At 43.4% G+C, this 25794-nt stretch overlaps 1 protein-coding gene across 1 annotated transcript in view; it reads left to right on the top strand.

Annotated features, from left to right (window-relative positions):
* CTNND2 (catenin delta 2) overlaps nucleotides 1-25794 on the top strand; it is a 1763242-nt gene that overhangs the window by 1602279 nt on the left and 135169 nt on the right. Inside the window, 1 exon segment of the mRNA XM_040431740.1 lies at nucleotides 8550-8676. Coding sequence (XP_040287674.1) covers nucleotides 8550-8676 — 127 coding nt within the window.

The raw sequence follows: 25794 nt of genomic DNA, 5'->3' as shown, positions 1-25794 counted from the left end.
GTAGTTGATTAAGGAACACTCTTACCAATGTTGGAGGGTTCTCAAGATTAAGAGAAACCTCTGCCGTCTTTCAGAACTCACTCCCGATTCTCCTGTTGTGGTCTGTTAGATCCCACAGCTAGTAATATGGGTCACCTGTAGGCAGTTTGGTTACTGCACGCGGTCCTGCTTGGGTTGGATCCGAATGAGGTAACCCACCTTTCCGGGCAGAAGTTTCAGACCGGCTGTATTTTCAAGGGTAATGGGTAGCAACGATAAGAGGAACTAGCAACAAACGTGGACGGATGCAGTACCAGAGCAAGCGACTCCCTAACCAGCTGTCAACAGAAGCGCCTCTCCAGCCACGCACAGCGTCTTGATCCTTGTGCATTCAGCCGGAGCAGTGGTGCCGCCCCCTATCTCATTTGTTACAGTCAATTTCTCCATATGTTTGCATGTTCGGCGAATCGCGAACACGCAAAGTTCGCTGCGAAACGACCGCCGGGCAAACCGCAAGGCCATCTCTAAAAGTATGTCTGTTTGTCTATTGTTTAACTTTTTTTTTTATTTAAAGTCTTTATACACATTAACGATTTAAAGGGCTTTTGTCACCCCACTAAACTGATTTTTTTTTTTTTGTGTACTTATAATCCCTATCATGCGATATTGCTATACCTTATGTTATTAATAATTTTCGTTCAGTAGATTTTGTAAAAAACATACTTTTATAATATGCTAATTACCTTTCTACCAGCAAGTACGGCGTCTACTTGCTGGTAGCAGCCGCAGAAAACCGCCCCCTCCTCTTGTTGATTGACAGGGCCAGCCGCGATCTCCTCCTCCGGCCAGCCCTGTCAGCATTTCAGAAATCGCGCACCTGTGTTGATTCACCGCAGGCGCTCTGACATAAGGAGGCTCGGCTCCTCAGCACTCCCTCAGTGCGCCTGCGCCGATGACGTCACCGAAAGAGAAGACGCCCTACTTGCTGGTAGAAAGGTAATTAACATATCATAAAAGTAAGTTTTTTACAAAATCTACTGAACGAAAATTATTAATAACATAATGTATAGCAATATCGCATGATAGGGATTATAAGTACACAAAAAAAAAAATCAGTTTAGTGGGGTGACAGAAGCCCTTTAAATCTCAAAACATTAGTTAGTGATATTTATGATCTTTATATAGTTTATTAGTTTGTGATATTTCAGTATAGTGTAATTTTATTTTATTTATTAGTTATTGATAGTTCTATTGAGTTTTATATTATTTATTTGTTAAGTTAATGGTTTTAATGTAGATTAAAGAGTTATTGTCCAGTGTTCTTTTTTTGTATTACTATAGTGTATGTTGTCGCCTCATTGTTGGCCCTTTTAATCTTTATGTACATGTTATGGATGCATAATCATATTGCTATGTGCGCATATTTACCCTCCTGGCGGGGGCTGGTGATCACCTCCTCTTCCTCCGAGTCCTGAGATGGGGTGGTGCTGGAGGGTACAGCACTTTCCACCTCCTTCACTTCTCCCACATCTGGTGGGGTTGGCTCAATAGGCTGGGAGGGTCGGGCCTCCTCCTCTTCCGCCTCTACCTCCATTACCTCCACCGATCGCCTTCTCCGAATGGAGGGAGTAGGAACTTCTGTGATCACAGAATGTTCAGATTTTAGATAAACAACTCCAAAATCTTAAGAACATTTGATATAAAGAAATTCCAATATGGAGGGATCTATATATAATTGCAGTGGCTGCCAGCTTTATGACGCATAACTCAATCAAAAATTAACAGTTTGAAAAAAGACATCCCCTCCACAGTGTCTTGATGGAACAATAGGGCGAGAGGAGACCCATGTAATGGGATTATCTCCTCAGTGTATCATAGGATGATCTGCTTCTCTACACCAGAGTCGGCTATTTCTTAATCCCATCACTAACACAATAGAACAAAGGGAAAAATAAACCAAAACATTTATTGGGAGTCTCAGAGCAGAGTTAACCCTTATTGCGTTTATGGATTCACACCATGCTACTTTAATGGGGAATACGAAAGATGTGGGCTATAAACAACCAAAAATTTATGGTTTATAGTTCCCACTAAACCAAATAAGTCAGAGTGGGGGTCTCCATAGTCCTGGGTCCATAGCCGTAGGAAGGAGGCTAGGCCTCAGGCTTTTAATGTAGACACAGTGATGGTTCAGTCCGTCACTTGTATGGCACAAAGCCAACACATCACATCACCCAAAGAACACCATCCCCACAGTGAAACATGGTGGTGGCAGCATCATGCTGTGGAGATGTTTTTCAGCAGCCGGGACTGGTAAACTGGTCAGAGCTGAGGGGGAAAGATGGACAGGGATATTCTTGAGCAAAACCTGTACTACTCTGTGCGTGATTTGAGGCTAGGACGGAGCTTCACCTTCCAGCAGGACAATGCCCCTAAATACACTGCTACAGCAACACTTGAGTGGTTTAAGGGGAAACATGTAAATGTGTTGGAATGGCCTAGTCAAAGTCCAGATCTCAATCCAATAGAAAATCTGTGGTCAGACTTAAATATTACTTTTCACAAGCGCAAACCATCAAATTAGAAGGAGCAGAATCAGTATTGCAAGGAGGAATGGGTGAAAACGCCAGTGGTAAGATGTGGCAACTGCTCATAGAGACTTATCCAAAGCGACTTGGAGCTGTGATTGCCGCAAAAGGTGGCTCTACAAAGTATTGACTTTAGGGGGGTGAATAGTTATGCACATTGACCTTTTCTATTATTTTATCCTATTAGTTGTATGCTTTACAATTAACTAATTTAAAAGAAGGTCTAAGTTGTGGGCATGTTCTACAAATTACATGATGGAAATCCTCGAACAATCTATGTTAATTCCAGGGGGTGAGTCAACAAAAAAAAGAACGAAGTCAAGGGGGGTGAATACTTTTGCTTAGCACTGTATACATTACAGAGTGTTGGCAAAACATACAAAAGTTATTTACGCATGTACCTGGGCATTTTTCGTCCCGGATTCGTTTTATGAAACGTGGCTGTCTTCGTTTCATGTCTGACCATTTCTTTATAATGGCCAGACGGCAGTGTTTGCGACCCATTTGGCGCCACATTTCATAGGCCAACTCCCGCACTAGCCTCTGTTTCTCGGCGTGGGACCGGGTGCAGTCGTAGCCCCGACCCAACATCTGCTGCAAGAGAAAAATGCAAGCATATAATCCCAATTTTTAACAATAAGGCTGGGTTCACACGAGCGTGTCCGGATTAGTTCCGGATGCGTCCCGGTGTGTTGCGGCAAACCCGCGCGAGTAGGAATGCAATTGCAGTCAGTTTTGACTGCGATTGCGTTCCGATGTTCAGTTTTTATCGTGCGTGTGCAATGTGTTTTGCACGCGCGTGATAAAAAACCGACTGTGGTACCCAGACCCGAACTTCTTCACAGAAGTTCAGGTTTGGGTTCGGTGTTGTGTAGATGTTATCATTTTCCCTTATAACATGGTTATAAGGGAAAATAATAGCATTCTGAAAACAGAATGCATAGTAAGTGATCAGTTGAGGGTTAAAAAAAATAAAAAAAATTAACTCACCTTCTCCGTTTGTTCGCGTAAGTCCCGGTCTCTTCTTTACTTCTCAAAAGATGAACTATGGGCTAAAGGACCTTTGGTGACGTCAGATCACATGCTCCAATCACATGGTCCATCACCGCGGTGATGGACCATGTGATTGGAGCATGTGATCTTACGTCACCAAAGGTCCTTTAGCCCATAGTTCATCTTTTGAGAAGTAAAGAAGAGACCGGGACTTACGCGAACAAACGGAGAAGGTGAGTTAATTTTTTTAATTTTTTTTAACCCTCAACTGATCACTTACTATGCATTCTGTTTTCAGAATGCTATTATTTTCCCTTATAACCATGTTATAAGGGAAAATAATACAGTGAATAGACTGTCACCTAGCAACCATGCGTGAAAATCGCACAGCATCCGCACTTGCTTGCGGATGCTTGCGATTTTCACGCAACCCCATTCACTTCTATGGGGCGTGCGTTGCATGAAAAACGCAGAATATAGAGAATGCTGCGATTTTCACGCAACGCATAAGTGATGCGTGAAAATCATCGCTCATCTGAACAGCCCCATTGAAATGAATGGGTCCAGATTCAGTGCGGGTGCAATGCGTTCACCTACCGCATTGCACCCGCGCGGAAATCTCGCCCGTGTGAACGCAGCCTAATAGTATTGAAAATAATTTACTCAAGTAAACTGCTAAAAGTATTTAATGCTTTGAGGGGGAAATATTAGATTTAGGCCGCCTGCACCGCCAGTATTTGCTGGTTCATTTAGAGTTACCCAGGGTGCATCCCCGGGAGACGAACCAGTTGCACACCCCATACCATACCGTCACTTCACTAGACAGGTACATCTCTGCTTAGCTGGACCTTTTTTCTGTTTTGCGGGCCCTCTTTTGCGTTCTGTATACGGTCCGTATACGGAACCTTTCATTTCAATGGTTCCGCAAAAAAAAACGGAATGTACTCTGTATTCATTCCGTTTCCGTATTTCCGTTTTTCTGTTCCGTTGAAAGATAGAACATGTCCTATTATTGCCTGAAAATCACGTTCCATGCCTCCATTCAAGTCAATGGGTTCGCAAAAAAAACGGAACACATACGGAAATGCATTCGTATGTCTTCCGTATCCATTCAGTTTTTGCGGAACCATCTATTGAAAATGTTATGCCCAGCCCAATTTTTTCTATGTAATTACTGTATACTGTATATGACATACGGAAAAACAGAACGGTAACGGAAACACAACAGAAACAAAAAAATGGAACAACGGATCCGTGCAAAATGGACCACAAAACACTGAAATAGCCATACGGTAGTGTGAAAGAGGCCTTAATAGTAATAAAAATTGATAGAAATTAAAATCTTTCATATGTATATGTACACATGGCCGTATGCAAAAAAAAGTTATGGCTGTTGGGCATGAATGTCATTCATGAATGTTATGGCTGGGGTCTCACTTGTTCTATCTTTTTACGGAACGGACGGATTGTGGACCCCATTCAAGTGAATGGGTCCACCGTCTGCATGCGGCTGCCCCACTGTCAGTGCCCGTGCATTGCGGGCTGCAATTTGCGGTCTGCAGCACAGGCCCGGCAAGCACACGGCCGTGTGAAAGAGGCCTAAGCCTGCCATTTTTTAGACTGACACTCACATCATCACCCATCTTGATAATTTTGTTTGGAAACAAAAACATGAGTGGCCTTCCTTTTCTGGGGGTTCTATCTATTCCCCGACCTGTTGCTCCCTTCTCTACCTTTACCCTACTGCTTGCCTATTGAGTTGCATACTCTTTTCATAAGTGCATATTGCTTTTAAAGTTGCCTTTTACCCCATCCAGATCTGTAATGCACATTTCTAGGTAGGCAGTCTGCTAACATCTTCAACAGAAATATTCACTCTACTGCTTCCCCATTCATGCACACTTATGTCATGCTGTGCAGTGAAGCACACCTAAAATGTTGCTATTATCCTAGTTATTATACCACTTTGTATTTTTATATGATGTGGCAGCATGGAGACTCAGTCATTGTTCTTACTGTGTCTGTGTGGGTTTCCTCCCACACTCCAAAGACATACAGTACTTATAGAGAACCCCATTGAGACAGAAAGCAATAATAATGTCTGTGAAGTGCTGTGGTATGTCAGCACCAGTGGTGGACACAGACAGAAGAGGACCCCTGTGCAAAGAATGTGCCCCCCCCTTCCTCAGTGCTTAGAGGCAGGGGTGCACCTAGCCCTTCTGCTGCCAGAGGCAAAAATGGTGCCTCCCCCATACCAAATTATCAACCTAACCCCTTGCCTCCAGAGGTACTGTTAAAGATTTGGAAACCATTACATACAATGCAAACATACCTCTTACATCTAGTGATGTCTCCTCTAATGTAGACATTCTCTTTCCTCATCTTCTCCATTCAGACCAAACTGCCATGATGACTTTTCAGCCATCACTTGTCTCTGCAGAATTTAACAAAAAGACAATAAATAAAATAACAATAACAAACTAACAAAATAAAAATAACTGCGCCCAGGAAATAGTATTTCTGACACTAGTGTATCCATAATGTCCCCCAAAAATAAATGCAATCACTCAGTGTTAACAGTGCTCTCAATAGTAATAATGTCTCTATTGGGCACCAAAAGTAATAATGGCCCCATAGTGCCCATACTAGTAATCATGTTCCCCGTAGTCCCCCAGTAGTTCTTATTCTCCTTACAATGTGTGCGAATAGAAAAATTCCCCCTTATAATGTGCACCAGTACAAAAATACCCCCCTAATAATGTGTGACAATACAAAATATAGCCCCCTTCTTTTCAGTTCAGTCCTCCATATCAGACCTCAAATCAGATCCTCAAATCAAACTACCATATCAGATCCTTAAATTAAACCACCATATCAGGTGCTCGGACCTCCTTATCAGGTGCTCAGCCCCCATATCAAATACTCAGATCCCTATCAGACGTCAGGTCAGACTCAAAATAAATAAATAAACTTCTCCGCTCGCTGGTAACATAGTAACATAGTTTATAAGGCTGAAAAAAGACATCTGTCCATCTAGTTCAGCCTGTTATCCTGCAAGTTGATCCAGAGGAAGGCAAAAAAAAAACTGTTAGGTAGAAGCCAATTTTCCCCACTTTAGGGGAAAAAATTCCTTCCCGATTCCAATCAGGCAATCAGAATAACTCCCTGGATCAACGACCCATCTCTAGTAGCTATAGCCTGTAATTTTATTACACTCCAGAAATACATCCAGGCCCCTCTTGAACTCTTTTAGTGAATTCACCATCACCACCTCCTCAGGCAGAGAGTTCCATAGTCTCACTGCTCTTACTGTAAAGAATTCTCCTCTATGTTTGTGTACAAACCTTCTTTCCTCCAGATGCAGAGGATCCCCTCGTCACAGTCACAGTCCTGGGGATAAATCGATGATGGGAGAGATCTCTGTACTGACCCCTGATATATTTATACATAGTTATTAGATCTCCCCTCAGTCATCCTTTTTCTAAATTGAATAACCCTAATTTTGATAATCTTTCAGGGTACTGTAGTCCACCCATTCCAATTATTACTTTAGTTGCCCTCCTCTGAACCTTCTTTAGCTCTGCTATGTCTGCCTTGTTCACAGGAGCCCAGAACTGTACACAGTACTCCATTTGTGGTCTGACTAGTGATTTGTAAAGTGGCAGGACTATGTTCTCATCACGGGCATCTATGCAACCCATTTTAGTTTTCCATATCAGTGCTACCCAGTGTTTTACCATTTAGTATGTACGGGTGACTTGCATTATTCCTTCCCATGTGCATAATCTTACATTTGTCAGTGTTAAACCTCATCTGCTACTTCTCTGCCCAAGCCTCCAATCTATCCAGACCCCTCTGTAGCAGTATAATGTCCTCTTCCGTGTTAATTACTTTGCACAGTTTAGTGTCATCTGAAAAAATTGATATTTTACTGTGCAAGCCTTCTACAAGATCATTAATATTATATTGAAGAGAATAGTGCCCACTAGTGACAGTGACCCAATCTGAGTGTGTACCATTAATAACTACCTCCTTCGCCCTGCGCAGAACTCTCATCTTACTTTGTGCAAGGTCAGGTCATAGTGTGTGCTGTACATCCTGACGCTGTGTTATGCAGCCTGAAGGAGACCAAGGAGGAGGGGTGAGTACAGCGCTCACACTACTTCACTCCTGCTCCTCCCTCAGACTAGTGAGCTCTTCCATAATGGAAGCACTCTTTAGTATTCACTTTATAAGACACACTGCGTCTTATAAATTGAAATATACATATTTAGCAGTGCGCTACTGGCAAGGGGGGCGGTGTCGGTCCCCATGGCTTAAGAATCAGTTGTCGGGGTTTAAGACTTGTCTAATTATATTTTGTTTTTTGTTTTTTATTTTGCTTTCCTGCTTCCCAGGTGGTGGTGGTGAAGGAGGGGGGTATTTGGTTCATTTTGGGAAATTGTATATTACTACTATTTTAGATTTTGAAATTTTAAAATTATCCAAGTTAAAAAGAATAATATATATTTAGTTCCTCTCAGGTTCTCTATACAAATGCACACTCCACAGAGCATGTAAATACAATTGGCTATTCCAATTATGTTTGACAACAGCTTATCTTCAGTAAGAATAAAGAATTGGGCATGTTGAAATTCAGTGTTCACAATGCTTATTTCCATCATCATCAGGGGTAAGCTGGGACACCTTTATGCACATTAGATGGTTGACTGGTCCCACCAAAATTGGCCAACATGAATCTATTGTGTATGGCCACATTTTACTGCTGTTTTCAACTTTTTGTTACTCAGTGTATTCACAATCCACTTGGTTCGGCAAGCCCAGTGACAGGAAGCTCAGTATGCTTAATTTATTATAATAAGCTGAAAAATAACCTAAATAATAATGTACTCTTTTTGAAACTCTTTGTATTACTGTTGGTCGTTTTTATTACAACTGACGTGATTTTACAAAGACTGACGTGATTTTTTTTCTTGCTGTTGTCGATAGGATGGTTGGTCTCAGTACCACTTCGTAGCATCTTCATCAACAATTGAAAGAGACAGACAGCGACCTTATTCTTCATCAAGAACTCCCTCCATATCTCCAGTTCGCATGTCTCCTAACAACAGATCAGGTATGTCTTTTAATTTAAGAATAGCTGCAAGATTTAATAAATGTGATTTTCACTTTCAACATCATGCATTTAATATTAGATGTTATTATGCTTAGGTTTATTTAGTTAGCTTCTCAAGCATCCATTCTGGAACCCCAACTACGTAATGCATTGTGGGGGAATTAAAATAGTAATAATAATAATCTATAAATAATAAATATAAATAAGATATAATATATAATTATAGTTATAATAATGCTGGTCATTAGAAATGAGCGAATTTCATGTTATGAAATTCGTTCATGCTTCGTTTGGAGGTAGAAGCAGAATTGCGTTATGGATTCCGTTACCACTGACCATAACGCAATTCTATGATGGAATGCATAACGGAATGCCTTTAAAGGCATTCCGTTGTTCATTCCGTCATAATAGAAGTCTGTGGCCTGCATAACGTATCCGTTCCCGTTTCCGTTATGCAGGAGAGGACTCCCTGCATTTTTGGAAATGGGATGGATACCTTTTTTTACAGTCCATAGACTTCTATTATGACGGAATGAATAACGGAATGCCTCTAAAAGCATTCTGTTATCCATTCCATGATAGAATTTCGTTATGGTCCGTGGTAACGGAATCCATAATGCAATTCAGATTTTACCACCAAACGAAGCATGAACGAATTTCAAAATATGAAATTCACTCATCTATACTGATATGGATCCACAGGATTTACTTTATGCTGTTAAAAACAAAGCGGGGCGCACCATAGGGTAATACCGTTGGTAGACAGATAAAATAAATGGTTCCAGTACAGGGCTCACCTTTTGTGGTTGTGCTATCTGTAGGCACAACTCTAGTAAAAGCTTGTCAATACATGTGATGGAGTCACGATTCGCTGGTGGATCTGCAGCCGCGGAGGGATGACTTCTTGTCGGAGATCCCTGAAGTCTCCAAGAAGTGATAGGATACAGAGGTAAAGAGATAAAATATCCCAGGGCGCAAGAATCCAATCCAGATAGTGGTAGTAAATAGAAAACTTATTTATTGCAGAAGTACAACGCGTTTCGGGGAGTAGTTCCCCTTCATCAGGTACATAACACTGCAACACACATGCAGTGTTATGTACCTGATGAAGGGGAACTACTCCCCGAAACGCGTTGTACTTCTGCAATAAATAAGTTTTCTATTTATTACCACTATCTGGATTGGATTCTTGCGCCCTGGGATATTTTATCTCTTTACCTCTGTATCATCTATACTGATGTCTGTCATTATGCTTTTATTTATTTTGCTTTTGCACTGTTTTGTGGTAGCTTTCTCACAATAAACTTCTTAAAGGGGTTATCCGAGACTAAAAAATGCTCCCCATATGCCCGGGCCCCTCACATTGAATCTACTTATCTGGCTCCCTAGGCCGCTCCTGGTCCCTGCACTGCCGCAGCTGCTTCTCCCCATGCGCGGATGAAAACACCCGGTGCCAATGAAAGGCGGTAACTGGGACGAGACTCCCTAGCATCACCAAGAACCAGTTTTCTTTATGAGATCTACAGGTTTTAGTTTCCCAGTCAAGTTGAAGTATGATTTGCCGTCTCATCTATTTCCCTTCGTAGTAGATTTTCTGTGGACTCTGGTATATTAGGTGGCTTATAACAAACCCTATCAGTGTTTTATTATTCTTTTTGTCTCTATGTATTTCTACCCACAGTGACTCCACATGTTCATTTCCCTCACGTATATCTTCCCAGAGCGTGGGCTTTAGACAGGACTTTACATGAAGGCCAACCCCTCCCCCCTCTTTATATTTTATGATCTCTTCTAAACAGACTGTAACCCTGTACATTAACTGCATAACCATAGCCATCATCCAGCGATGTCTCAGTTATTACCACTATATCATAGTCCTCCTCACACATTGCTACTTCCAGTTCACCAGTTTTATTACCAGTTCACCAGTCAGGCACCTGACATTAGAATACATACATACAATTAAGAGGTTTTTGTATATTTATTGTCCTACATCTTTCCTTATGAGCTGTTCTAGTCCCTCCCTCTAATCCACTCCCAGTCCCATTACCTAGCCCCAAGTCACTATCTGCACTATCTTCCCATCCTATAATGTAATTATCCCCCCGCCCCTATTTTAAACACTCCAGCACACTTCTAGCCATCTTCTCCCCCCAACACAGCTGCACATTCCCCATTGAGGTGCAGCACATCCCTACGATAGAGCGTAAAGCCGACAGAGTTTTCCATGAACCCAAATCCCTCCTTCCTACAACAATTTTTAAGCCACTTGTTAACATCTCTAATCTTCCGCTGCCTTTCTGGTGTTGGCCATGGTACCGGTAGTATTTCAGAAAAAAACAACTTTGAGCTCCTTGCTTTTGATCTAAGTCCCTGAAAACATTTATAAGGATGCTTCACCTACCTCTAACTTTGCCATTGGTGCCAATGTGGGCCAAGAACGCTGGGTCTTTGCCAGCCCATTCCAGTAATCTACCAACACACATTTTGATGATCCCGATCTTTGTGACAGATTGCCCTATTTGTTTCCCTAATAATCAAGTCTCTCATCAATATTGAATTCAGCTTCACTTTTTACAATGGGAAAGGGTTCATGTGATTCATCAGTCTCGGCTAGAATTTACCCAGAAACAAGCTGGAAGCGTCAGTGTTGACCTAGCTTTACCTGTTTAGGAGTTAAGCAAGGACAGAAGTTCCTAGAATGCTTTACATGACGTGTTCTATGTGTCCACCATGTAGCCAGATGTACATGGTTAAACGTTTAATCCAGTCTTTGTGAGCATGCTGAAGAACCACAGGTGATACTTCTTCACATCAATGTAGGATTCGCCATTTAACCCCTTAAGGACTCGGCCCTATTTCACCTTAAGGACCAGGCCATCTTTTGCAAATCTGACCAGTGTCACTAAGTGCTGATAACTTTAAAACGCTTTGACTTATCCAGGCCATTCTGAGATTGTTTTTTCATCACATATTGTACTTCATGACACTGGTAAAATGAAGTAAAAAAAAAATCATTTTTATTTATAGAAAATACCAAATTTACCAATTTTTTTTTTTAAATTGAAAATTTCCAAGTTTCAATTTCTCTACTTCTATAATACATAGTAATACCTCCAAAAATAGTTATTACTTTAGATTCCCCATATGTCTACTTCATGTTTGGATAATTTTGGGAATGATATTTTATTTTTTGGGGATGTTACAAGGCTTAGAATTTTAGAAGCAAATCTAGAAATTTTCTAAACTTTTCAAAAACCCAATTTTTAGGGACCAGTTCAGGTCTGAAGTCACTTTGTGAGGCTTACATAATAGAAACCACCCAAAAATGATCCCATTCTATAAACTACACCCCTTAAGGTATTCAAAACTGATTTTACAAACTTCGTTAACCCTTTAGGTGTTCCACAAGAATTAATGGAAAATAGAGATACAATTTTAAAATTTCACTTTTTTGGCAGATTTTCCATTTTAATAATTTTTTTCCAGTTACAAAGCAAGGGTTAACAGCCAAATCAAACTCAATATTTATGGCCCTGATTCTGTAGTTTACAGAAACACCACATATGTGGTCGTAAACTACTGTACGGGCATACGGCAGGGCGCAGAAGGAAAGGAATGCCATACGGTTTTTGGAAGGCAGATTTTGCTGGGCTGTTTTTTTTTTGACACCATGTCCCATTTAAAGCCCCCCTGATGCACCCCTAGAGTAGAAACTCCAAAAAAGTGGCCCCATCTAAGAAACTACTGGATAGGGTGGCAGTTTTGTTGGTACTAGTTTAAGGTACATATGATTTTTGGTTGCTCTATATTACACTTTGTGTGAGGCAAGATAAGAAATAGCTGTTTTGGCATAGTTTTTATTTTTTGTTATTTACAACATTCATCTGACAGGTTAGATCATGTGATATTTTTATAGACCAGGTTGTCACGGATGCGGCGATACCTAATATGTGTAACGGAACGCCTAGCACCCCGACCGGGTACCTCCGTTGATAGATGCTCCTAGTGCTTTCCGAGGACTCCAAGCACTCCACTTGACACCGTACGCACTGCAGACCCCACGAACCGCCGAAGCTTGGTTGAGGTCTCACCGTCTCCTACCCACCCTGGACCTACAACAAGGCTCCAGGCTCCAGTGGGTGAACCTCTCCTAAAACCAGAGAGCAGGAACAGCTCTTAAAAGAGCTAGTAGTTATAGCCAGGGGAGTATAGTAAATCTCCCAGCGTATAGAAATCCCCAGCGTCGATCAGTTACCTCAACATCAGCCTCAACATGATAAAGGGTAAAACAGGAACACTTTATTGAGGGCTACCCACCCGTATTTATGCAGGTCCCCATCTGGTGGACACGCCCCTAGGGGACCAGAATGAAGACTGTGACACAGGACAGATATGCAGCACTGCAGGATACACAGAGACAAAACATCCCCACAATGCATCATGGTTTCCTCCTCTCTGCCCTGGAGACACCCGAGGAGTAATTCAATTATCTCTCAAGACAAAGGGAAATCACCAATACACATGTGGGGACAACAGAACAGAAATCACCATTTAAACATACAATGTCACAACCCTTTTCAATACACAGACATTTAACATCCCAAAATGGCACGAATTAGACCAGGAGTTCAAGTTAGTTCAAGTCCTTTGTGAACAAATGAGGCCTGGCTGATGAGAGAGCCCATAATCCTGGGGCAAGAGGCCAGCAGCCAGGCCCCTCCAAAACCCAGTGGCAAGGTTGGTTTCGCCACAATATGTATACTTTTTTTTTTATTTATGTAAGTTTTACACAATGATTTCTATTTTGAAGCAAAAAAAAAAATCATGTTTTAGTGTTTCCATAGTCTGAGAACCATAATTACTTTGGGTAGGGTATGCTTTTTGCGGGATGAGATGACGGTTTTATTGGCACTATTTTGGGGTGCGTGTGACTTTTTGATCGCTTGCTATTACACTTTTTGTGATGTAAGGTGACAAAAAATGGTTTATTTAGCACAGTATTTATTTTAAATTTTTTAAGGTGTTCATCTGAGGAGTTAGGTCATGTGATATTTTTATAGAGTCGGTCGATACGGACGCGACGATACCTAATATTTATACTTTTTTTTTATTTATGTAAATTTTACACAATGATTTCATTTTTGAAGCAAAAAAAATCATGTTTTAGTGTTTCCATAGTCTGAGAGACAGAATTTTTTTTTGTTTTTAGGCGATTACCTTTGGTAGGGTATGATTTTTGCAGGATGAGATGATGGTTTTATTGGCACTATTTTGGTGTGTGTGTGACTTTTTGATCGCTTGCTATTACACTTTTTGTGATGTAAGGTGACAAAAAATTGTTTATTTAGCACAGTTTTTATTTTTTATGTTTTACGGTGTTCATCTTAGGGGTTAGGTCTTGTGATATTTTTATAGAGCCAGTCGATACGAACACGGTGATACCAAATATGTATACTTTTTTTTATTTAAGTAAGTTTTACACAATAACAGCTTTTTTAAAACAAAAAAAATGTAGTTTTAGTGTCTCCATACTCTGAGCCATAGTTTTTTATATTTTTTGGGCGATTGTCTCAGGTAGGGGCTCATTTTTTGCGGGATGAGTTGACGGTTAGATTGGTACTATTTTGGTGGGCAAACGCCTTTTTGATTGCTTGCTGTTGTACTTTTTGTGATGTAAGGTGACAAAAAAATGGTTTATTTAGCACAGTTTTTCTTTTTTCTTTTTTACAGTGTTCATCTGAGGGGTTAGGTCATGTGATATGTTTTATAGAGCCGGTCGATACGGACGCGGCGATACCTAATTGTGTTTACTTTTCCTCCCCCCTATTTTTTACCAATTTTTTTTACTTTATTTGGGGAAAATTACGTTATTTTTTCAACTTTTTTTTTTCACTTTTTTTTTTGGCCCACTTTTGGACTTGAACTTTTGGGGGTCTAATCCTTTACAATGCATTCCAATACTTCTGTATTGGAATGCATTGGCTGTATGAGTAATACTGTGTGCATTACTCATACAGCTTCCGGCCTGTGAGATCCAGGGGGCTGGATCTCACAGGCTCTTCACCGGAAGGCAGCGCGATACCTCAGGAAGTCATCGCGCTGCCTTCCATGCCATCGGGTCCCCCCTACAGCCCCATGGGGACCCGATGGCACCACCGCCGCCGCACCAGGTAAAAGCCGCAAACCGCAGGTCTGAATTGATCTGCGGTTTGCAGCGATCGCCGACATGGGGGGGTCATGGGACCCCCCGCGCATTTAGCCAAGGTGCCTGCTCAATGATTTGTGATCGGAACTATACATGGCATACCGGTACGTCATGGGTCCTTAAGGACTCGGGAACCATGCCGTACCGGTACGTCATGGGTCCCTAAGGGGTTAAAGAGGACCTTTCACCAGTCCTGACATTACCATATACATAGTTGGCAGTGTAGGGCATACTGATGGTATCGCTTACAATTTTTTCTATGCGCTGCTCCATTCCCCCACTGTGCTCCCTTTCTGTTTTCCTGCTCTGTATGTAAATCCATACAATCGGTACAGGGAGGAGGAGAGGCTGTGTTTCTCAAGGAGCATCTCCTTCTCCCTGGCTGTGAGCTGGCCAATTGCAGGGAGAAAAAAAACACCTTCTCCCTGGCTGTGACGTTCTCCGCTGCGATTGGCCAGATTACATCCAGGGAGAAGAAAATGCAACCCTCTTCTCCCACTCTTCACACACTGATAGCAACACCGCAGGAGAAATGCTAGCACAGGCTTCCAGTATCCGTAGTTTCAGGTGCTGCACATCTTGTATCTTCACAGCATAGACAATTGCCTTCAGATGACCCCAAAGATAAAAGTCTAAGGGGGTCAGATATGGAGACCTTGGGGGCCATTCAACTGGCCCACGACGACCAATCCACTTTCCAGGAAACTGTTCATCTAGGAATGTTCGGACCTGACACCCATAATGTGGTGGTGCACCATCTTGCTGGACAAACTCAGGGAACGTGCCAGCTTCAGTGCATAAAGAGGGAAACACATCATCATGTAGCAATTTCGCATATCCAGTGGCCTTGAGGTTTCCATTGATGAAGAATGGCCCCACTATCTTTGTATCTTCACTATCTGTGAAGATACAAGATGTGCAGCACCTGAAACTACGGATACTGGAAGCCTGTGCTAGCATTTCTCCTGTGGTGTTGCTATCAGTGTGTGAAGAGTGGGAGAAGAGGGTTGCATTGACAATCCAACACAATGGGCAGAACATTGAACACATTTTATAAGTGGTCAGAAACTTGTAAATAACTCATGAAAGAATAAAGTTACGTTAAAACCAAGCACACCATTGTTTTTCTTGTGAAATTCCCAATAAGTTTGATGTGTCACATGACCCTCTTCCCATTGAAAAAACAAAAGTTGCATTCAAAATGGCCAACTTCAAAATGGCCACCATGGTCACCACCCATCTTGAAAAGTTTCCCCCCTCACATATACTAATGTGCCACAAACAGGAAGTTAATATCACCAACCATTCCCATTTTATTAAGGTGTATCCATATAAATGGCCCACCCTGTATTTATTGATTTCACTTATACAGCTCGTTGTTCCCAGTGGGGCTCACAATCTAAGTTCCCTAGCAGTAAAGTATATCTTTGGAGTGTGGGAGGAAACCAGACCAGAGTACCCGGAGGAAACCCGCACAAACCCAACACTGCAAGGCACAGTGCTAACCACTAAGCCACCATGCTGCCCTGTGAACATGACATTAAGGCTCAGTTCAGACCTGAGCGTTCTGAAAGGAGCGCTCTGTATGCGCGATTGTACGGGCGTTTACAAGCGCGCATACAGAGACAAGCGTACACACAGTGTCGCGCGTTTCCGAAAGTCTATGTACGGGAACGCGCGACAATCGCCCCAAAAAACGCTCCTGTACTTGTTTGAGCGTCAGGCGTTTTACAGCGCGATCGTACGCGCTGTAAAACGCCCAGGTGAGAACCATTCCCATAGGGAAGCATTGGTTTCTCCTTGTTGAGCGTTTTACAGCGCGTAGGAACGCGCTGTAAAACGCTCAGGTCTGAACTGAGCCTAAAACCTGACTTAAAAGTACAAATGCTGTTGCACTGTTCATTAGAGATGGCCTTGTGGTTTGCCCGGCGGTCGTTTCGCGATTCACCGAACATGCGGACATATGGCGATAGTCGCACGCGCCATATTTTTTTGCATAGCGCCAAAAATTGACCCATGACACATCCATCAGGTGGGACAGAACAGCCAATTGAGATGTTTCAGCACATGGAACACCCCCAACCCTATAACATAACATAACAAATGCATTTTGGAGCAAGGACAGTTAGGGACACCAAACGCTAGCTAATAGGGCCACAAAAGTCCTTTTAAGAACTGGTATAGGTGTGCTATCGATAGGTGTGATATAGAGGGGTGTGATATACTTATAATATACTTTCTAACATAGAAATTATATTATAGTGTATTTGTATTATGCAGCAGTTGTGTGTGGTTCTGTTGCGATACCGCAGCTAGATAGAGGGATAAATGCTATTGGAGTAACTAATTGCTTGAGGGCTGCGATATACCTACTTCCACAAAATCCTGATTGAGGGGTGCTACAGTCAGGTCCATAAATATTAGGACATCGACACAATTCTAACATTTTTGGCTCTATACACCACCACAATGCATTTGAAATGAAACAAACAAAATGTGCTTTAACTGCAGACTGTCAGCTTTAATTTGAGGGTATTTACATCCAAATTAGGTGATCGGTGTAGAAATTACAACAGTTTGCATATGTGCCTCCCACTTTTTAAGGGACCAAAAGAAATGGGACATAATAATAATCATAAATCAAACTTTCACTTTTTAATACTTGGTTGCAAATCCTTTGCAGTCAATTACAGCCTGAAGTCTGGAACGCATAGACATCACCAGACGCTGGGTTTCATCCCTGGTGATGCTCTGCCTGGCCTCTACTGCAACTGTCTTCAGTTCCTGCTTGTTTATGGGGCATTTTCCCTTCAGTTTTTTCTTTAGCAAGTGAAATGCATGCTCAATCGGATTCAGGTCAGCTGATTGACTTGGCCATTGCATAACATTCCACTTCTTTCCCTTAAAAAACTCTTTGGTTGCTTTTGCAGTATGCTTTGGGTCATTGTCCATCTGCAATGTGAAGCGCCGCCCAATGAGTTCTGAAGCATTTGGCTGAATATGAGCAGATAATATTGCCCGAAACACTTCAGAGTCCATCCTGCTGCTTTTTTCAGCAGTCACATCATCAATAAATACAAGAGAACCAGTTCCATTGGCAGCCATACATGTCCATGCCATGACACTACCACCACCATGCTTCACTGATGAGGTGGTATGCTTAGGATCATGAGCAGTTCCTTTCATTCTCCATACTCTTCTCTGCCCATCACTCTGATACACGTTGATCTTGGTCTCATCTGTCCATAGGATGTTGTTCCAGAACTGTGAAGACTTTTATAGATGTCCTTTGGCAAACTCTAATCTGGCATTCCTGTTTTTGAGGCTCACCAATGGTTTACATCTTGTGGTGAACCCTCTGTATTCACTCTGGTGAAGTCTTCTCTTAATTGTTGACATTGACACACATACACCTACCTCCTGGAGAGTGTTCTTGATCTTGCCAACTGTTGTGAAGGTTGTTTTCTTCACCAGGGAAAGAATTATTCGGTCATCCACCACAGTTGTTTTCCATGGTCTTTCGGGTCTTTTGGTGTTGCTGAGTTCACCGGTGCGTTCCTTCTTTTTAAGAATGTTCCAAACAGTTGTTTTCGCCAAGCCTAATGTTTTTGCTATCTCTCTGATGGGTTTGTTTTGTTTTTTCAGCCTAATGATGTCTTGCTTCATTGATAGTGACAGCTCTTTGGATCTCATCTTGAGAGTTGACAGCAACAGATTCCAAATGCAAATAGCACACTTGAAATAAAATCTGGACCTTTTATCTGCTCATTGTAATTGGGATAATGAGGGAATAACACACACCTGGCCATGGAGCAGCTGAGAAACCAATTGTCCCATTACTTTTGGCCCCTTAACAAGTGGGAGGCACATATGCAAACTGTTGTAATTCCTACATTGTTCACCTGATTCTGATGTAAGTACCCTCAAATTAAAGCTGACAGTCTGCAGTTAAAGCACATCTTGTTTGTTTTATTTCAAATCTATCGTGGTGGTTTATAGAGCCAAAAATGTCAGAATTGTGTTGATGTCCCAATATTTATGGACCTGACTGTATATACCTGTTTCCGTCAAATACTGATTGAGGAGTGCTATATACCAGTTTCCGCCAAACACTGATTGAGGGGTGCTATATACCTGTTTCCACCAAATACTGAATGAGGGGTGCCATATACCTTCTTCCACAAAATACTGATTGAGGGGTGCTATTGCTATATACCTTCTTCCACCAAATACTGATTGAGGGGTGTTATTGCTATATACCTTTTTCCGTCAAATAGTGATTGAGGGCTGCGATACACCTACTTCCACAAAATACTGATTGAGGGGTGCCATATACCTGTTTCTGCCAAATACTGATTGAGGGGTGCTATATACCTGTTTCCACCAAATACTGATTGAGGGGTGCTATATACCTGTTTCCACCAAATTCTGATTGAGGAGTGTTATATATGCAGTGTGCAGCCCTGCAGGGTGAGCGAATGTGAGGTCACAGGGGTAGTTAACAAGTAGTTAACAAACCGAGGGTTGCTCTTGGTACTCACAGTTTTTATATACCCTGGGCAGGCGTACAGCAGTGATGGAGAGGCTGGCACATGGATCCTCTGGGGCACTCTCTGTATATAGGGACCAGGCCAGGTGGTAGGTGAGGTGCCCTGGGTGTTGTAGGTTTAATGTGCCTGTGGCAAGATCCCTGGCAGGCTTCACACAAATGGCAGGCAAAGTTTTTGCAAGATACTCAGAGGGAATAACACTTACAGATCAGGCTGCACTTTTCCTCAGATCCTGTCTGTCTTCCTCCAAGGCCCATATGCCCTATTGCTCTCTTTATCCTTGGGTAGAGAAACCTTCCTCTGGTATATATCCTCTTGCTGTAAATATCCTTCTGCCCTTCAGCTTTCTATTTTGCTGGATGAAAGTGGCTCTGCTCTGTACTTCTTAGTGCTAATTATGTCTTCAGGAGGTAATTTCTTCCCCTGGTGGCAAGTTAGGAGCCTGGGCTATCTAGCTGCATGTCAGAAGCTGCTCCTCAGCTACCCTCTGGCTAAGGTGCACACTTGGCTTCTGAACACTCAACTCCCTCCCTGAACAGGTCCTGACTATATATACTATGGGGGTTCCCTAGCTCCCTCTACTGCCTAGGAGGAGGAACTACACCCCTAACAGGCCTGGTACACAGGGAATAACATAAATAACATGACAATATACATTACAATGCAATATAAAATACCATGACCATGTTCCACAGGAGGTGGAGAACAACGTGACCCAATTAACCCTTGAGTAGTGCCCACCCTTACATAGTGGGACACTACATATACCTGTTTTCACCAAATACTGATTGAGGGGTACCATATACCTTCTTCCACCAAATACTGTTTGAGAGGTGCTATTGCTATATACCTTCTTCCACCAAATACTGAATGAGGGCTGCCATACACCTGCTTCCACAAAATACTGATTGAGGGGTGCCATATACCTGTTTCCGCCAAATACTGATTGAGGGGTGCTATATACCTGTTTCCGCCAAATACTGATTGAGGGGTACCATATACCATCTTCCACCAAATACTGATTGAGGGGTGCTATTGCTACATACCTTCTTCCACCAAATACTGATTGAGGGCTGCGATACACCTGCTTCCACAAAATACTGATTGAGGGGTGCCATGTACCTGTTTCCGCCAAATACTCCAATTTCCGCCAAAGGATCTAGGAATTTTAATAAACAGCAAACTAAGCAGCAAAAACCAGTGTCAGGCAGCTGCTGCCAAGGCCAACAAGATAATGGGTTGCATCAGAAGGGGCATAGATTCCCGTGATATGAACATAGTCCTACCACTTTACAAATCGCTAGTCAGACCACACATGGAGTACTGTGTACAGTTCTGGGCTCCTGTAAACAGGGCAGACATAGCAGAGCTGGAGAGGGTTCAGAGGAGGGCAATGAAAGTAATAACTGGAATGGGGCAACTACAGTAGCCTGAAAGATTATCAAAATTAGGGTTATTCACTTTAGAAAAAGGACGACTGAGGGGAGATCTAATTAATATGTATAAATATATCAGGGGTCAGTACAGAGATCTGTGACTGTGACGAGGGGACATCCTCTGCGTCTGGAGGAAAGAAGGTTTGTACACAAACATAGAAGAGGATTCTTTACGGTAAGAGCAGTGGGACTATGGAACTCTCTGCCTGAGGAGGTGGTGATGGTGAGTACAATAAAGGAATTCAAGAGGGGCCTGGACGTATTTCTGGAGCTTAATAATATTACAGGCTATAGCTACTAGAGAGGGGTCGTTGATCCAGGGAGTTATTCTGATTGCATGATTGGAGTCGGGAAGGAATTTTTTATTCCCCTAAAGTGGAGAAAATTGGCTTCTACCTCACAGGGTTTTTTGCCTTCCTCTGGATCAACTTGCAGGATAACAGGCCGAACTGGATGGACAAATGTCTTTTTTCGGCCTTATGTACTATGTTACTGATTGAGGGGTGCTTTATACCTGTTTCTGCCAAATGCTGATTGAGGGGTGCTATATGCCTGTTTCCACCAAATACTGATTGAGGGGTGCCATGTACCTGCTTCCACAAAATACTGATTGAGGGGTGCCATATACCTGTTTCCACCAAATACTGATTGAGGGGTGCTATATACCTGTTTCCACCAAATACTGATTGAGGGGTGCCATATACCTTCTTCCACAAAATACTGATTGAGGAGTGCTATTACTATATACCTTTTTCCACCAAATACTGATTGAGGGCTGCTATATACCTTCTTCCACAAATACTGCTTTTCTCTACGGACTTAGGCAGAGGGTCATTTAGAAAATGACAGGCAGAGGAAGAGGCAGACCGTTTCGCAGGGATGGTAGGGGTCCGGCAGATGCACCAGGCCGGAGCCTAAGTGGGAAGTTGGAGAAGGCGCCTGCGATAACTTCAAAGGGCACACCAAAGTTGGTTGAGTGGCTCACTCAGCCTTCCGCTTTTGCACCCTCCTCATCCTCTGTATCTGCACCCCAACGCAATGGAACTCAACCTTGTATATGCTCGATAGGCTGCTCCAGCAGAAACGTGCAGTTAACGACTACCTGTATGAACTCTGTGGCAGGACAGGTTCTGGGGAGCTTGTTTTTTTTTCACCGCGCCAGTGGCTGCTCATGCGCGACGCATGCAGACTTCTGCGGCCATTTGATGAGATCACCAAACTGGTCAGTCGCAGCCAGGGTGCCATCAGTGACATTGTACCTTACGCCTTCTTTCTGGAGCGTGCAATGCGTTGTGTCATTTATTAAGCCGTCGAGGAGCAGGAGCTGGAAGATGAGCAAGTTGCAATGCTGAATGAATTCCCAGGGGGGGCTACTCCATCTGAGACAAGTCAGCGGGAGTCTGAAGAGGAGGAGGAGGAGGATGGTGGCTGGGGGAGGAGGGGGAGGAGCAAAAAGAGCAGGCTTTAACCTTTTCGGGGATCCCTGGTGTTGTCCGTGGCTGGGGGGAGGAGACAAAGGACGACATTGTCCTAGGCGATGAGCAGGAGCCATGGCGCTCCACCGCTTCCAATTTAGTGCAAATGCTCCAGTGTTTGAAGAGGGACCCCCATATAAAAAGCATAAATGTCAAGGACCTGTAATGGGTGGCAACATACTTAGACCCCTGGTACAAACACAAAATGGCAGCATCACAGAGGGCTGTCAGAATGCAGCATTTCCAGGCCTTGCTGTGAGAGATGGTGCATTCTGCTGTTGCGGGCACTAGCAGAGGAATTTCCACTCACAGCGAAACAGGTGCGGGTACAAATCCTACCGCGCCTGCAAAAAGAGGGCGGTTTGAAGATGTGTTGGTCACTTCGGATATGAGATCATTCATGCATCAACAGCCGCCCTCTGGATCCAGCCTCAGGGAACGCCTAGACCAACAGGTGTCCGACTACATCGGATTAACGGCTGATGTGAACGGTCTGAGAAGCGAGGAACCCCTTGACTACTGGGTGTGTAGGCTTGACCTGTGGCCAGAGCTGACACAATTTGCCATGGAACTCTTGGCTTGCCCCTCGTCGAGTGTCCTGTCCGAAAGGACGTTCAGCGCAGCAGGGGGGGATCGTGACCTATAAGCACACTCGCCTAGCTCACGACAGTGTGGACTACCTCACATTTAAAAAAAAAAATGAGGCATGGATCCCGGAGGAATTCAACACCTGTGATGACCACGTGTAATTGAATTTCCTCATACCAGCCCACACATATCCACCACCGCACAGAACAAAGAATGGTCCTTGCCGTATGTATATATAGCGGCATAAAAGGTCTTTTATGTCAGGTGAATGCCTAACTTTTGGGGCCTGTACTGGCCGACAGTTGCATATTTATCCTGTGACCGCCTAATGTACCTCCAGCCACAGAATCCAAAGTTCTATGCTGTCAGGTGAATGCCTATTGCCTAATTTTTGGGGCCTGTACTGGCAGTTAAATTTTTTTATCTCTAGTCACATAATCACACCCCTGTCTCACTCCTTTGCCTCTCATTATGGTGGCGTATGAACCGCATTCACCATAAGGACCTTCTAATGTCACAGGGTCATGTGACTGTGTCCTTCACCCCGTACGGTGCCCCCTTATACCCTGCATTGTTCCCTCTTACCAGACCCTGTGCAGTGCCCCTAGTCATTCCCTGTACTGTTTTACCCTTTTATCTGGTCACGGTATGGCAGTGTTAACCGGTCACTGTACAGAGCTGTTATCCGTTCAATGTATGGCGTTGGTATCCAATAACTGGATGGCCATAACTGTATCCCTTTCCCTGCACACGCCATTCTTTTTTAGACCTGGCTTGAGCGGGAAAAATATGCAGATTGCGGTGCTAAGGACCTTTGTGCCACAATCTGTGTCAGAAATACACCTAACATAGATGTATTTCTATATAATAAATGACCACCTAATTGTATTATTATTCGGGGGTAAGGCTAATATCTTTATATTATATAGATTCTAGTGTATTATACTGTGCCCTGTATTTCCCAGTAGAAAATGATCCTTGGGAAACACAGTCCTCATCCCTAACCACCAGGACCAGGTAGCGCTCTGTCAGTACATGGTGACCTCCCCTCTCCGCCACGCTGCTCCGCTGTGTACTGGTGCTTATTATTACACTAGGGCTGGGTTCACATACTATTTTTGCCATCCATTTAATGCATACCAAAAATGTATGAGTTAACAGTAGAGTTGAGCGAACACCTGGATGTTCGGGTTCGAGAAGTTCGGCCGAACTTCCCGGAAATATTCGGGTTCGGGATCCGAACCCGACCCGAACTTCGTCCCGAACCCGAACCCCATTGAAGTCAATGGGGACCCGAACTTTTGGGCACTAAAAAGGCTGTAAAACAGCCCAGCAAAGAGCTAGAGGGCTGCAAAAGGCAGCAACATGTAGGTAAATCCCCTGCAAACAAATGTGGATAGGGAAATGAATTTAAAAAAAAAATAAAAAAAAAAATTAACCAATATCAATTGGACAGAGGTCCCATAGCAGAGAATCTGGCTTCACGTCAGCAGAGAATCAGTCTCTTCATGCCATAGCAAAGAATCTGGCTTCATGTCAGCAGAGAATCAGTCTCTTCATGCCATAGCAGAGAATCAGGCTTCACGTCACCCACCACTGGAACAGGCCACTGTCACATATTTAGGTCCCAGGCCAGATTGCCTTATGTCAGCGCAGAATCAGTCTTTATGTCATAGCAGAGAATCAGGCTTCACGTCACCCACAACTGGAACAGGCCACTGTCACATATTTAGGCCCAGGCACCCAGGCAGAGGAGAGAGGTCCCGTAACAGAGAATCTGGCCTTATATCAGCACAGAATCTGTCTTCATGTCATAGCAGAGAATCAGGCTTCACGTCACCCACCACTGGAACAGGCCAACGTCACATATTTAGGACCAGGCACCCAGGCAGAGGAGAGAGGTCCCGTAACAGAGAATCTGGCCTTATGTCAGCACAGAATCTGTCTTCATGTCATAGCAGAGAATCAGGCTTCACGTCACCCACCACTGGAACAGGCCACTGTCACACATTTAGGCCCCGGCACCCAGACAGAGGAGAGAGGTCCCGTAACAGAGAATCTGGCCTTATGTCAGCGCAGAATCAGTCTTCATGTCATAGCAGAGAATCAGGCTTCACGTCACCCACCACTGGAACAGGCCACTGTCACACATTTAGGCCCAGGCACCCAGGCAGAGGAGAGAGGTCCCGTAACAGAGAATCTGGCCTTATGTCAGCGCAGAATCAGTCTTCATGTCATAGCAGAGAATCAGGCTTCACGTCACCCACCACTGGAACAGGCCACTGTCACATATTTAGGCCCAGGCACCCAGGCAGAGGAGAGAGGTCCCGTAACAGAGAATCTGGCCTTATGTCAGCACAGAATCAGTCTTCATGTCATAGCAGAGAATCAGGCTTCACGTCACCCACCACTGGAACAGGCCACTGTCACACATTTAGGTCCCGGCACCCAGGCAAAGGAGAGAGGTCCCGTAACAGAGAATCTGGCCTTATGTCAGCACAGAATCTGTCTTCATGTCATAGCAGAGAATCAGGCTTCACGTCACCCACCACTGGAACAGGCCACTGTCACACATTTAGGCCCCGGCACCCAGACAGAGGAGAGAGGTCCCGTAACAGAGAATCTGGCCTTATGTCAGCGCAGAATCAGTCTTCATGTCATAGCAGAGAATCAGGCTTCACATCACCCACCACTGGAACAGGCCACTGTCACACATTTAGGCCCAGGCACCCAGGCAGAGGAGAGAGGTCCCGTAACACAGAATCTGGCCTTATGTCAGCACAGAATCAGTCTTCATGTCATAGCAGAGAATCAGTCATCACGTCACCCACCACTGGAACAGGCCACTGTCACATATTTAG

Source organism: Bufo bufo, chromosome 5, assembly GCF_905171765.1.
Source record: "Bufo bufo chromosome 5, aBufBuf1.1, whole genome shotgun sequence".
In the NCBI taxonomy this organism is placed as follows: Eukaryota; Metazoa; Chordata; class Amphibia; order Anura; family Bufonidae; genus Bufo; species Bufo bufo.
Note: the sequence above shows the minus strand (reverse complement) of the source record. Positions and strands in the feature narration are given on the sequence as shown.